The 12,283-nt window shown below is 39.4% G+C and overlaps 1 protein-coding gene across 6 annotated transcripts in view; it reads right to left on the bottom strand.

Annotated features, from left to right (window-relative positions):
* The window catches only part of ATP10D (ATPase phospholipid transporting 10D (putative)), a 53,709-nt gene that overhangs the window by 21,686 nt on the left and 19,740 nt on the right, over positions 1–12,283 (bottom strand). For all 6 annotated transcript variants that reach the window (XM_087735584.1, XM_087735586.1, XM_087735583.1 and 3 more), the window contains exons 5-12: positions 12,010–12,095; positions 10,809–10,915; positions 9,937–10,068; positions 8,979–9,106; positions 8,580–8,832; positions 4,513–4,748; positions 3,655–3,843; positions 941–1,556 (exon numbers count right to left, since the gene is read on the bottom strand). In XM_087735584.1, the coding sequence (XP_087591710.1) occupies positions 941–1,556; positions 3,655–3,843; positions 4,513–4,748; positions 8,580–8,832; positions 8,979–9,106; positions 9,937–10,068; positions 10,809–10,915; positions 12,010–12,095 (1,747 nt within the window). The remainder of the gene's footprint in view (positions 1–940; positions 1,557–3,654; positions 3,844–4,512; positions 4,749–8,579; positions 8,833–8,978; positions 9,107–9,936; positions 10,069–10,808; positions 10,916–12,009; positions 12,096–12,283) is intronic.

Genomic DNA, 12,283 nt, shown 5'->3' with positions numbered 1-12,283 from the left:
GTGAGACGACTGATTTTGGAGGTACTGTTTCTGCCCCATGGCCTACAGGGGCTTTTTGTCCAGACTTTAGATGGCTAACATTGGGTGAGCTAAAATCCACTCTTGGAATTGGAAATATCCCTCTTCCTCAGTGAGATCAGCCAGCCAAGGAACACACAAACCAAACTCCCTTTTGCAGAAATCAAGCCTTTAAAAATAACTCCTTTATGTTATTTTCCATACCATTAAAAAACCCCTTGGAATATCTTCTGAGCTTAAATATATTTAGGTATTTATTTCTAACATACATAGATAATATTTTCTTTTTACTGCCTTCAGTTAAAAATCAATGACTGTTCGCTACAGTGTATGAATAAATCAGTGCTTAAACAACATGGTGCATCCCTCCTGTGGCAGATTCAAAAAACGTTTACTCTCAAACAACAGGGCCCAGCAGGAGGCACCACACAACTTTACAGATATTATTGTTACACCTAGAAACACAGAAATAGTCAGTAATCAAGGGAAAAAACCTCAAAAAGCACTGATAGGTGACATCTGCTACCCATACCTTTGCAACAGCTTAGAAACACTAACACAGGTTAAGGCTAGAAAGTATCTCCTTCTAATAAACACCTCTCTCTGTGCAGCGGAAGCCAACTACTGAAGCAGATGACCTTACTTCGTAACTGGAAATACTTCAGTTGGCTCCAAAGGGTCGCTTAGACATCATTAAATTCTTCAGATAACAGCTGCTTCTCTCTTCTCAGTTTCCACACCACCACACAGCATAGCCGTATCTAGGTGACAAGCAATACTACCTTTCTGGGTTCCCTATAAGGAACTATTCACAGATAATAGTTCTGCTGGGTTACCTGTCTCTTCTCATGAATCAGGCCATCTGTTCAACTGTACTAAAGAATGACAAAGGTGAGCCAAGAATTAGAAGTTCTATAGATACCTTCAGATGCAGTTCTCAACAAACCCATCATGACAGAGTCTGCACCTTTGGTGTACACCACCACTTTGTTGGAGACTGGATGCCGAACCACCACTGACATCCTTTTCCGCACTGAATCAAAAGGCAGGATATGCAAAAGCTGAAATGTTAAAGATCCCAGACCTGCGAAGTCCACAGTTACTTGATCTGGAGTCCTGGACTGTAAAATACATTTATAAGCCCTAGCAGCGTGAACCAAGGCAGCTTCATCTGGACTCTCAGCTTCATAACATAGTTTAGGTAAGGGAGACAATTCAATACATGACGCAGCACTGTTGTGTTCACAGCCAGCAGCTACATTCACCATATCTAGTTCTCGAGGCACTTGGGAATTTTCTGGGCTGTCAGTATTGTCAGGCTCAGCAGCCCTTTGTGCAGCTCCATCCAAAGCAGGTGAAGCCAGTTTCATTCTGAAAATAGACAGTTTGCTCACAAAACTATTGGGGCTTTCAGATGATGACTCTTTTACACTTGGAAGTGGGGAGGAACTTAGTCTCCGGACCGACAACCTCTGGAACATCTGCCTGATTTCCTCAAGCGATTTAAGAGGCATCCTACCCATCGAAGAAAGTCTCATCTGGAACAGAACAGTTAGAGAAAGCATTTATGTTAATTCTTCATATTTTATTACATATACAAGAAGAACAGCTTACAAACTATGTATGTTTCTTAATGAATGTAGTATTTTAAAATTTACCATGAGTTTGATTGCTTGTATTAAAGATGGCCAGCTCAATTAAATATATAACCATATGAGTACACTAAAAAGCTTCTGTAAGAGCTTCATTATTCAAACAAAAAGAATTGTAAAAATAATTTAGATCTGAAAACTGTATGCATTCCAAGTTTGATTCCTGACTCCATGTAATACTTCTCTTTAGAACTGTTTCAGTAATGAAACAGTTAGTACAACATTGTAACTTTCAAAAGTTGTGGCAAATGGAACTAAACGCTTTAATTCTTGTGCTGAAATTAGCAAGATATTTGTGAAGAATAAACCAACTCCATACCCCTCACAGTAACTAGCTACAAATACTGTTAAAAATACAGTACCTTATCAATACTTTTTTAATGTCCGAATTTAAAACAAAAGACAGTTCCCCTCTCATCAGTGTTACAAAATAATTGGCTTACTGTTATTTGGAACAGTTAGGCAGCTAATAGCTTACAAACAAGGAACAAGGCATGCAAGGCTGACATCCATTTCTCATTATTGGTGAAGAGTTAAGAATGAGTTATCACCAGGAAGCATGTTCTCCTTTGCCACTGAAAACCATAAAGTAAGGACAGACTCAGGCTTCAGTTTTACTACAATTGCGTGCAAGTTGTAATGCATCTCCATTCAGCATCATGGAAACAGAGACTGGGAACATCCTTTCATCGCCTCTCCCTAAAGCAACACTGAAACCTTCCGTTGCCTTGAGCTCTTTCACGTCATTCCCTAAGTGTGAACTCAGAAACCTCATGCCTCATCGCCCCTCCCAACCTGGAGTGATCTTCTCCCCTGCTAGCAAGTCATCCAGAAACATTATTCTCAAAAAACCGAGAATCTCACCTGTATATTTTTCTACACCACCTTTAAGGAATAGCTGATTAGTAACTATGAACACAGCTGTCCTGTGCACACATGGACCTGTAGGCTGCCTACTATGCTTTCTGGGAATGCTTGGAAGCACACTGAAATACCAGGCTTATTTATACATAGGAGATACTTTATACTCCATAGGATACCTTTTGGGAACGTCTCCAGCCATGGTTGTAGGTTCACTGCCTAGATGGACGCCAAAAATCTAGTCCTGCACATGTCATAAACATTATTTTCAAAATACAAAGTCAACAAATGGAAATCACCAAGGGATAGGGGAAAGGAAATCAAAGCTGAACATGGGAATTATCCTGCAACACAGTCAAAATTGGTAAAAGATGGGCTTAGGAAAATCCCACCCTGAAAAAAAAAATTTTTTTGAAAAAGATAGTACTATCTTTAAATAAATGTTAGGTTGTGTGCTCTGAAAACAATAAGTGGTTTCAGGAAGACTTAAACCCACTCCAGATCATTAAACCAGGACAGCCTAGCAAATGCACTGTACACTGAAGGTGAGACCACTTTATGTCATACTGCAAAGCATTTTTTCTGCAGATTATTACACATATGAAACTTGATCTTCCATACTTTTGCTGAAACTGTATTTGAATAGTCAGGGAAAAGGTAAGAGCATTCTCAGTTCCACTATTCTGGGAGTCTTCTGAGATTATTCTTTTTTTCAGCCAACAATAACCTATCTGTAAAGGTAACCTGAGTGTTAGGGGACTCTTAAAGGAAGCTATGCGCATATCTGGAAGAAGATAACTTGGGTATAGAAAAAAATCACAATTGCAATTTAATCTCAGAATTTGTCGTGTAAAAGTTATGAACAGTCTATACACTGAAGTGAAGATATTGAAGTCAAGTTTTTTCTGCATCGGAAAAACATTACTAGCATCATATTACATACTAATTCATTGCACTCTGTGGGTTTACAGTAATTCCGTTCTTTCTAACAGGACAAACCAATAGAGTAGAAAAGGATAATTTTTTACATGTCAGTTAATTGTTTTTTCCTTTTGTAATCGAACCAAAGGAAGCTCATTTATTTATGAATATGGTCAAATAGCCAAAAATAAGGCCTTCTTACCTTCTGACGTGGCTGATTGGGGACTGAAACTACAACAGTATTACAGATTGCCAGAGCAAGAAAGAAGTCAGTGATGTACGTTGTCTCCAAAGATAACTTGCTGCTGGCTTCTTCTGATCGTTGATAGGAATTAAAAGAAATTTGACTGAACTTCTCCAGCAGTTGTGCATCTGGTACAACATCCGTTTCCTATTGATGAAATGAACAAAACTGTCCATTAGGATATAAGCTTAATCTCAGTCTCTGGAGGTTAAATTGGATACCGATGAATGAAGTATAGAAGCTTATGCAACTTCCTGTCAGATGCTGAGTTGGCTATACTAGGAAATAGAAGAACACTCTGGTGTCTTCACTGCCTTGTGCTAGCCCATTGAAAATGGCAAACTTCATGGCCGGACAGGTAAACAGTAGAGCCTTAGTTCACAGACACTTCAACAGAGATTAAATATGATGAATGATATTTAGACACCTTCAGGTACAGACACAGAGTTACCACCTCTTGTAACCTCCAATAAATATTGGTCATCTAAATATTTCCTATTAAAAACAAAAGAAAATGATAGAAACCTCTTAAAACAAAAGAAAAAACTGTTATTAAAATGAAGCTGGTCATTTTAGCCAAAATGATCACGGACACACAGCAGCAAGAACCAAAGCATACACCTTCGTGACCTAACAAACATCTGCAATGTCAGCTGCAAATAGGATGCAGCCAAGCAATCACGGGAGGCTCTGGTTTTGATGGAAGAGAGGAAGGATTTCTTAAAAGACAAGCACTCTGATCAAATGGGGATTAAAAGGTATTCCTTCATGAGTTACTTCAGAAATTTAGCATCAAAACCAACAGCTTTTACTTACAATGGGGCTGCTGAAAGCAAAGTGTCCCGAGCGGGGAACATCACCTGCTCCATCTTCCCTTCCTAATGCAGGGTAACTACCAGACAACTGATTCAAAGACTTTCTGTTCAAAGGTTCATTCACAGCTCTGCAGTTGTGCCCCTGACATTTTGACATATGGGTCGAAGAGCCACACTGACGATCAGCTGAATCCTCATCCTCTGAATCCACCTCTTGATAGCATTCCAACCTCTTTGCTATGGAAAGGGAAATAAAAATATTGTTCCATGAGCAAAAAGAAACTTGTCCAAAACACTGCCTGGAAGTTAAGGAAACAAAATTTTAAAGTAATGAATTTAGTATATAGTTAAAAATAATCCACCATTTATGAAAAATAAAACCCATAACACACCATCACACTGACTTTCTGTTTGGGACACTGCACTTCAAAAGCAACACTCCACAGGAGTGAATTCAGAAGAGAGAGCAAGAATGATCAGGGTTCTAGACAACATGAGCTGCATGGAAACAGTAAAATAAGCTAGAGGTACACAGCCTCCAGAAGGGCACATTGATGGGAGCCAAATAATAGTCCTCAGGTACATGAAGGGCAATTGCACAGAGAAAGGAAATAGCCTGTTTTCTATGCACACTGGGTAATAGAAGACACAATGGTCCTATATCATGGCAAGACAGACTCAGGCTAGGTATCAGCAAAACTTTGTCAGAGAAGACATGACATACTAGAACAGAATGCCTGAGAAAGCAGTGAATTGGTCATCACCGGAGGTTCTGAAGAAACAAACAAAAAAATATTCATAGAGAATGACAGCAACAACTCTGCCTTAGGCCAGAGAAACGGGACCAGATCACCCTCTGCTACGTTTTCTCGCCTAATTATTTTACGCTGGATCAGGACTGTATGCAAGTTTGACAAGTACAGCTTCTAGCAGGAACTCATTGAAACTGTGTTTCTTATCATTTCTGTATTGGACGCCCCCTCACACACATACACACACATTTCTGAGTATTTAATTGAAAAGCAGGTTTCAATAATAAAACTTTGTATTGACATGTCTAATACCTTTGCACCAAAGATATAAATGCAGTTCTGTGCCCCACAAATCCAGCTAGGAAGATCAGTGGTGTAAAGAACCCCTGTAGCAAATGGAAACATGCCTGTGCTATCATGTGCTTGTTAAGAACACACCCAAGTGTCTGCACTGGAGTTCTGGGACAGTGTTTGACCACATGCAAGAGGTTGCAATCTCAATCCAGACAGCACTGGATCACTGTACACTATTCAGCTTTCAAGTTTTTTACCTGTCACTGTGAAAATAGCATGCAGTGAGCATACACTAGCAGTTCAATGTCTGCATCCACTGACAGCATGGAAAAACTGTTCTGAGAGCTGTGCATTGCCTGTTTATTTCATTAAAGCGTGAGTACAAACAATGGCATCCTAGGAAAAAAACAATATTAACATTCAGATGTCTCCTGCCACACCACTAATTCCCTATTTTTTTCTTATTTAAAGTGGCAGGTACTGTACAGGAAAGAATTGAAAAGTGGGATATTACTCTGTTTTATGCAAATGGGAAACTTATCCACAGTTCAGAGTCCCCAGCTCTGGTGCTCAAAATGAGATGGGAATAGGTTTATGTTAATTTTGAGTCCTTTTCCTCCGAGCCAAAGCACAGGAGCTTAGCTATGTCCAGGAAATGAGCTACAGGACTTGCTAGCCTGTTAAGTTCTCCTTCTTTCCTGTTGTCTCCTCTTTCTGGAACATAAATGAAAGCCTCCTGCCCCTCATCCTGCCATTCTGATGAGTCCAAGGAAAGCAGGGAGACCAGAGCTTACACCTTCCTTGGCAGGCCATCTCCCTGATGCCAACATGAAATTAATAAAATAGTTCTTTTAAAAAAAAGACAGGTGGGAACATAACAAACTGTGGCACTCCACAACTACCAAATATAATATCCCACATGTGGTATCGATACCGTTTGCCAGAAAGCAGCAACAGTGGCTTAGTACGTGTTTGTAGAGGTAGGTTTGGGCAACACACGCCCATTCCACTCTGCTTCCAGGCTGTTGAGAAGCCTGCATGGTCTGTCTGAAGTAACGTATGCGGCACCTCTTGTAACACCACACTGCTCTGCTGCCACGGTCCAAGAGGCTCACAATACTTTAGACAGAACACTGCATGAGGGCACCTATATGGAAGATTATACTGAATCACAGTCATTGCTGTTATGTACTTCCCTCATGCGCATGTCTTTATCCTGGGCAATACAAATATAAATACAGAAATATATATACAGACTAAGCAGCTTATATGCAAAAGATTGTACTGTCTTGCACTGCAACTCTTGTTATATGTAGCAGGAGCCTTGCAAACAGTAGCTCTATGCAACTGAACAAATGTAAAAGAGGACTAAAACACAGGACCTCCAACATTTTTCAAACTGATTTTCGGGGCTCACATAACTTCCAGATTTGTTAGGAAGAAGCACATGCTTACCCCTCCAGGTAAAAGACAGGGCACAGCAGGAAATAATTATAAACATAATTAACACATTAATCTTTTTGGAAGATAACTCGAAGTGAACTACTAGCAGAAGTAAGTGGTAGACATACTTTCCCTGGCACAATGAGACCTAGATCAGCCACAGCTACACCATTCACACTACTCTTTGGTTTATCTCTTCTGAAATACTTTTCCTTCCTTTAGAAAATGGCCTGAAAATATATTCTGCTTTTTATTTAAGTTGTTCATTCACCACGTTCAAAACTTTAAAATATTTCTTCTCACTTTGCTGTTGTCATCCTTCCCAGTATAATTATGCAAAGCCAAAGAAGCACCTGGACAGCCGCACCATAAAATTTTCAAAATACATGCAGAAATTACTGTAAAAACGGTTTGTAACCATCTGTGACACAATAAAAGAGGGCCTGAACTGATTCATTGCTGTGGCCAGCAGGGTGTGCCTTTTGCTTGCGGTTGTGAGCAGTTCTATCTGGCAGCAAAACCACCAAAACCACCAAGGGGGGGTTAATACACAGCTGTGCTTCACGTGTCCACCTGTCAGCACCTCACCTTTGATCTCATATGGAATACTTGCATCGCCCACCAGCAAAACAGCAAATGTCTGCAGCCACTAGTATTTACATACAGTAACGGTAATAAAAACTTCGTGGTTTTACCTAATTATTAAAATAGCTAATTGAATCAAAGACTTCATGGCTCTTTGCCCAATTTTCTCTTGTGCCTGGAGCTGTATCTTCTCCTGGCTCCCAGAAGGCTCCAAGTAGGCTCTCATGAAATGTATATTGAGAGATGCTATACTATTAGACAATGAGGTAGCAACTATCCAGTGACACCGCTTGTTGACTTTCTGGCTAACAATAAACAGGTGTGTAGGATATAAGTAAGAATACAACAGTCATTATTTCTGATAGAGGTACTCATCTTTGCAGCCTTAACACACACATCTGCTTGACTGTACCTTAACGTTACTGTTAAAGCTCTGACTTCAGCATGTATTCTATTTGGGTTACTGTATCCTCAAGGGCAACAGTATGTCGAATCAAAGCCTTAAGATTACTATATAAAGGTGGTATACTGTTATGGCAGTCAACAGGATGTCTGAACGCTAAAATGCTAGGTAAGCATTGGCACTCTAGTTGAAAAAAAAAAAAAAAAAAAAACAGAGGAAAGACTAGATGGGCAACTTTGTAGCGTTCTGGGATCTGAACATTGCAAGGAGAGAAGCAAAACACAGTAGGCATGACTTCTTCCAGAGCGAGTAAAGAATATTTTGTTTGTGGTATCAAGTATGTTGGAACTTAACTAGCTGCAAAGCAGCTCCTTACATACAGCCTTCGAGTCTCTTAACACACTATATATGAAGGGATCCAAACAATGGGGAAAGATGCATGGCTATCAGTAGGATCAGTCTGAATTCATACCTTCTGTGCGTGTGTATTGCCACACAAACCTCATGAAGTCCACTGGACCCCTACCAAAACTTTCGGCTTCTCTGAGAAGAGAAAAATGACCCATTGTGAACACAGGTTTAGCGTCTTACCATTTTCCTCATGGCAATACTCCTGTCCTGCAATGCTGCATCTCCGAAAAACCATCTTATTTTCAGTAAGGGTTCCGGTCTTGTCAGAGAAGATATACTGAATCTGGCCAAGGTCTTCAGCAATATTCAGTGCTCGACACTGAATTGTTGAGTCTGTTTTCTCATGGTAAAAATCAGTGTCATTCTGTATTAAATAAATTTGTCCCAATTTGACAATTTCAATTGAAACATAGAGAGAAATTGGGATCAAGACCTACCAAAATAAAACATGGGAATTAAATAAAACCAAACTCTTTGGCCAGTTACAAACGTGAAGTAGCTCTACTGAAGCTGAAGAGTTACTTCAACGATATAAATGAGATCAGAATATAACCCATGTTCAAAGCAGACCAAAGTTACCTGTAATAAAATGATCATCGTCCAGAACATATTGAACCCTGCTAATGTTGGAGGAATCAATTTCCCATCTGGCTCAGGGATGTTAAAAAAAGGTATTTCCGAATACCTACTTAACCAAATTCCATGGCCTTGAAAACAAGAACAAGATAAAGCGAGTCAGTTGTATGTAAACTGTATGACAGTTCAGGGTCATGGCGTTAGCTGTTATACTCTGCAATTCTTTCTAAGCTTTTAAACCACCATTTTATCCCTTGAGTTTTTCCTCAACAGGAACCCGATTAAAATTAATTAAGCATCAATGCACACATGAATACTTTACATGCATTTCTATCAACAGGACATCTCAGAACTAAAGGAATACTAACTACACTTGATAAACACTTTTTTTTTCCCCCAGTAAAACCTCTGGCAATTAATTGTATTATCCTTGCTTGTCCAGGTTTTAGTTAACCTGTGAACACCATGTCATCATTATGAAGTGTAGTCTGAATTTTTTTTAAACATGTTTTAAACACTTTTTTGATTTGTCATAGAAGTTAGTCTGCTTAGATGTACTCAAGCTCATTATTTAATCAATCCCTAAAATATCAAGTCCTTACAACTCTGGTCACACTAGGCCTCTCCCCACAACGCTGTACATGCATCTCATGTTACCTGAAAAATCCTAAGAGAAAGCAGGAGTTTTGCAGAGCAAGTAGTGAGAGAAAGCGAGAAATGAATCGGAGAACCAGGTTCCAGTCCTAAGAACTTCCACCAGGAATATACTTCTTGACCACACTCCAGATTAAACATGACAACATGAACTAAAACCTGGCAGCATCCCCAGCCACGAGGGAATTACATATGGATAAAGGCAGTTTCTGAGATGGGCTGTTAAAATGAATTAGCCCCAAAATAAAACACTAAGCACTGCAGGCTGAGAGAGGAAAATAGCTGGAGTCTGCTGATTCTCACTTACCTATTGCACCAGTTAAACACATCAAAATTAGAAGCAGAACACACCAAAGAATATCAGTGTTCACTTTTCTTTCCAATTTACTGCGCTTGTAATGAGGGCCACTGTTATTCAGCATGGCTTTGGTTTCATGACCTGTAACCAAAGCACAGGTTGAAATTCTCTAATAGCAGGTATCAGAACTACAAGTGCTTTATATTTCTAAAGCTCTGGGAAACGGGACATTTTTGTTAATTAACATTTGAACAGAGATTATAAATATGAGCAAACTAACTGCTCCTACAATATACAAATCCGAATTCTGTCCTGAAGAAAACGGAGCAAGTTAAACCAAAATCTGTCTTGTCTTGTACATATTAACTTCTATACTGTCAATAATATCCCTTCCTATAGAAACAATCTTATTCTTGATATTTTCTATATTATTTCTAATATTTTCTACAAAATCCTGCGCCTGCCTTACAACTATCTGGCTGAATACATCATATTGGTTAGTTTAGAAACCTCTGCCCTTTGATACAGAACACTGAAGAACAGCACTAGCTTCAGTTTTGGATCAGAAAAAATTCCTAAGCAAGCCACACATCTCCATGTCCATTTCAAAACCTGGGTTTATTATTGCAACTAACAGTTGAGGGCAAGGACTTGTCCACACAGAACACAGCTGGCCTGCCATGAATAATCAGACGTATCAGTTCTTTACATTGTTAAAATAGAAACACTTAAGCCAGACATGCATTCTTAACATTTCTAGCTACAGCTGCGTTCTGCCAGATTCAAGCTTTTACTCTCCTAATTCCCCTTTGTACAATACTGTTTCTTAGGGCACATAACTCTATCTTGTTTGCAAGGCAAAGCCGGGGTGGTTCACTAACCTGCATATACCACTATGCCTACAACAGCTTCTGTGTTTCTTACTGTGCATCCTCGGAGCAGTAAGTTTTCCTTGCTGAGGCCCACTCGATCCTTGTTTGAATGCTCACTGAAAAAAAAGCACATTACTTCAACTGTAGGACTCCAGCAATTACCAGTCAGGCTTTGCAAAACCATTAGGGAGCAGATTTCCCAAAGAAGCTGCTGGTCACTGACTGCCATTCTGAAATTTCCCAATCCGACTTTTCAAAAGAATCGGGTAAGGTGCATACAGGTCACCTTTGAAAATCCAGGCATGTAGGCACTGTATTAATTTTTTCTTGTGTTTACAAGCCTAGCATTTGCCAGCTAGCATATGAGAAGTAGGCAACACAATTGAAAAGAGCTCAAGACAAACACTGGAAGTCTGAAAGCTGACAACTTCTACTTGGATTGCCAACACCAGAAAAAATTCAAACAACATATAAAATCCCATTTTAAATATCCTGTGAGCATCTTTACTCCTGTGGCATACTTTCGGTGCAGGTAGGCCCACTGTTTGTCAACATGTTTCCTCAGAGACTAAGATTTATATATAATTTATTTTTCTTTTCATTTTTCTAATCTGTCAGTGCCCACAGGGAAGAATACAGACATTATAACTCTCAAAAACTGAAAATCAGTCACCCCATGAAATAGTATTTTGTTTTCCTACTGTCTATAGAAAATCATAAACCCATGAGAAGAAAAGACAGATAGGCACGTCGGTGAAAAAGAATCTGATCAAGTCACTGATAGCTACACAAAACAAATCAGAGTAGGAGCGGAAGCCGGTCCTTCCCATTTCCAATTCTGAGCAATGCAGCCTGTCCAATCAGACCATGGTCCAGACCAAATGCTGTAGATATCACATGTTATTAAGAGCAGATTTGAAACAGCTATTTCAAATATGGAATACACAACTGCAAAACAGCCTGAACTAAGATGTTGAAAATATTCAATACAAAATAAAAAGCACTAGTGGGCTTCCCAGTTCACAATCTGCTGCTCAGAAAGCCCTTCTGGAGCTCTAGATGTTGGGCTGCACTCAGAAATGCAGTGGTGCAAACTGACTTCTATACATATTGTCATTATGTTTTAAAGCAAACATGACAAGCTCTTTGAAAATTAGGAAGAGCACCAAAGCAAATGACAATAGTTTAACGAGCCACCAAGCCTACTTACACAAAGCCTCGGAAGCGACTGAGGTCGTTGTTAGGACTTTCACACTCTATTCTACTGGAAAATTTTTCTGGATCAATTTCAGAGACCTAAAGCCATAGAAAAAAAAACCCAGAGAACTCAGACAAAATGTGATGCAACTTAAAACCATCGTAAATTCATAGGTTCAGATATTACTATCTAACAATTTAGCTTTGAAACTATAAGTTGTGGGTGGTGTTGATGACCTGCTACCCAGTCTAAATCAGACTTACACAGCATGGAAGGACTTCCTAGT

The sequence above is a fragment of the Nipponia nippon genome, unplaced genomic scaffold, assembly GCF_047370975.1.
Source record: "Nipponia nippon isolate SJK-2023a ecotype South Korea unplaced genomic scaffold, ASM4737097v1 scaffold_6, whole genome shotgun sequence".
Taxonomy (NCBI): domain Eukaryota; kingdom Metazoa; phylum Chordata; class Aves; order Pelecaniformes; family Threskiornithidae; genus Nipponia; species Nipponia nippon.
Note: the sequence above shows the minus strand (reverse complement) of the source record. Positions and strands in the feature narration are given on the sequence as shown.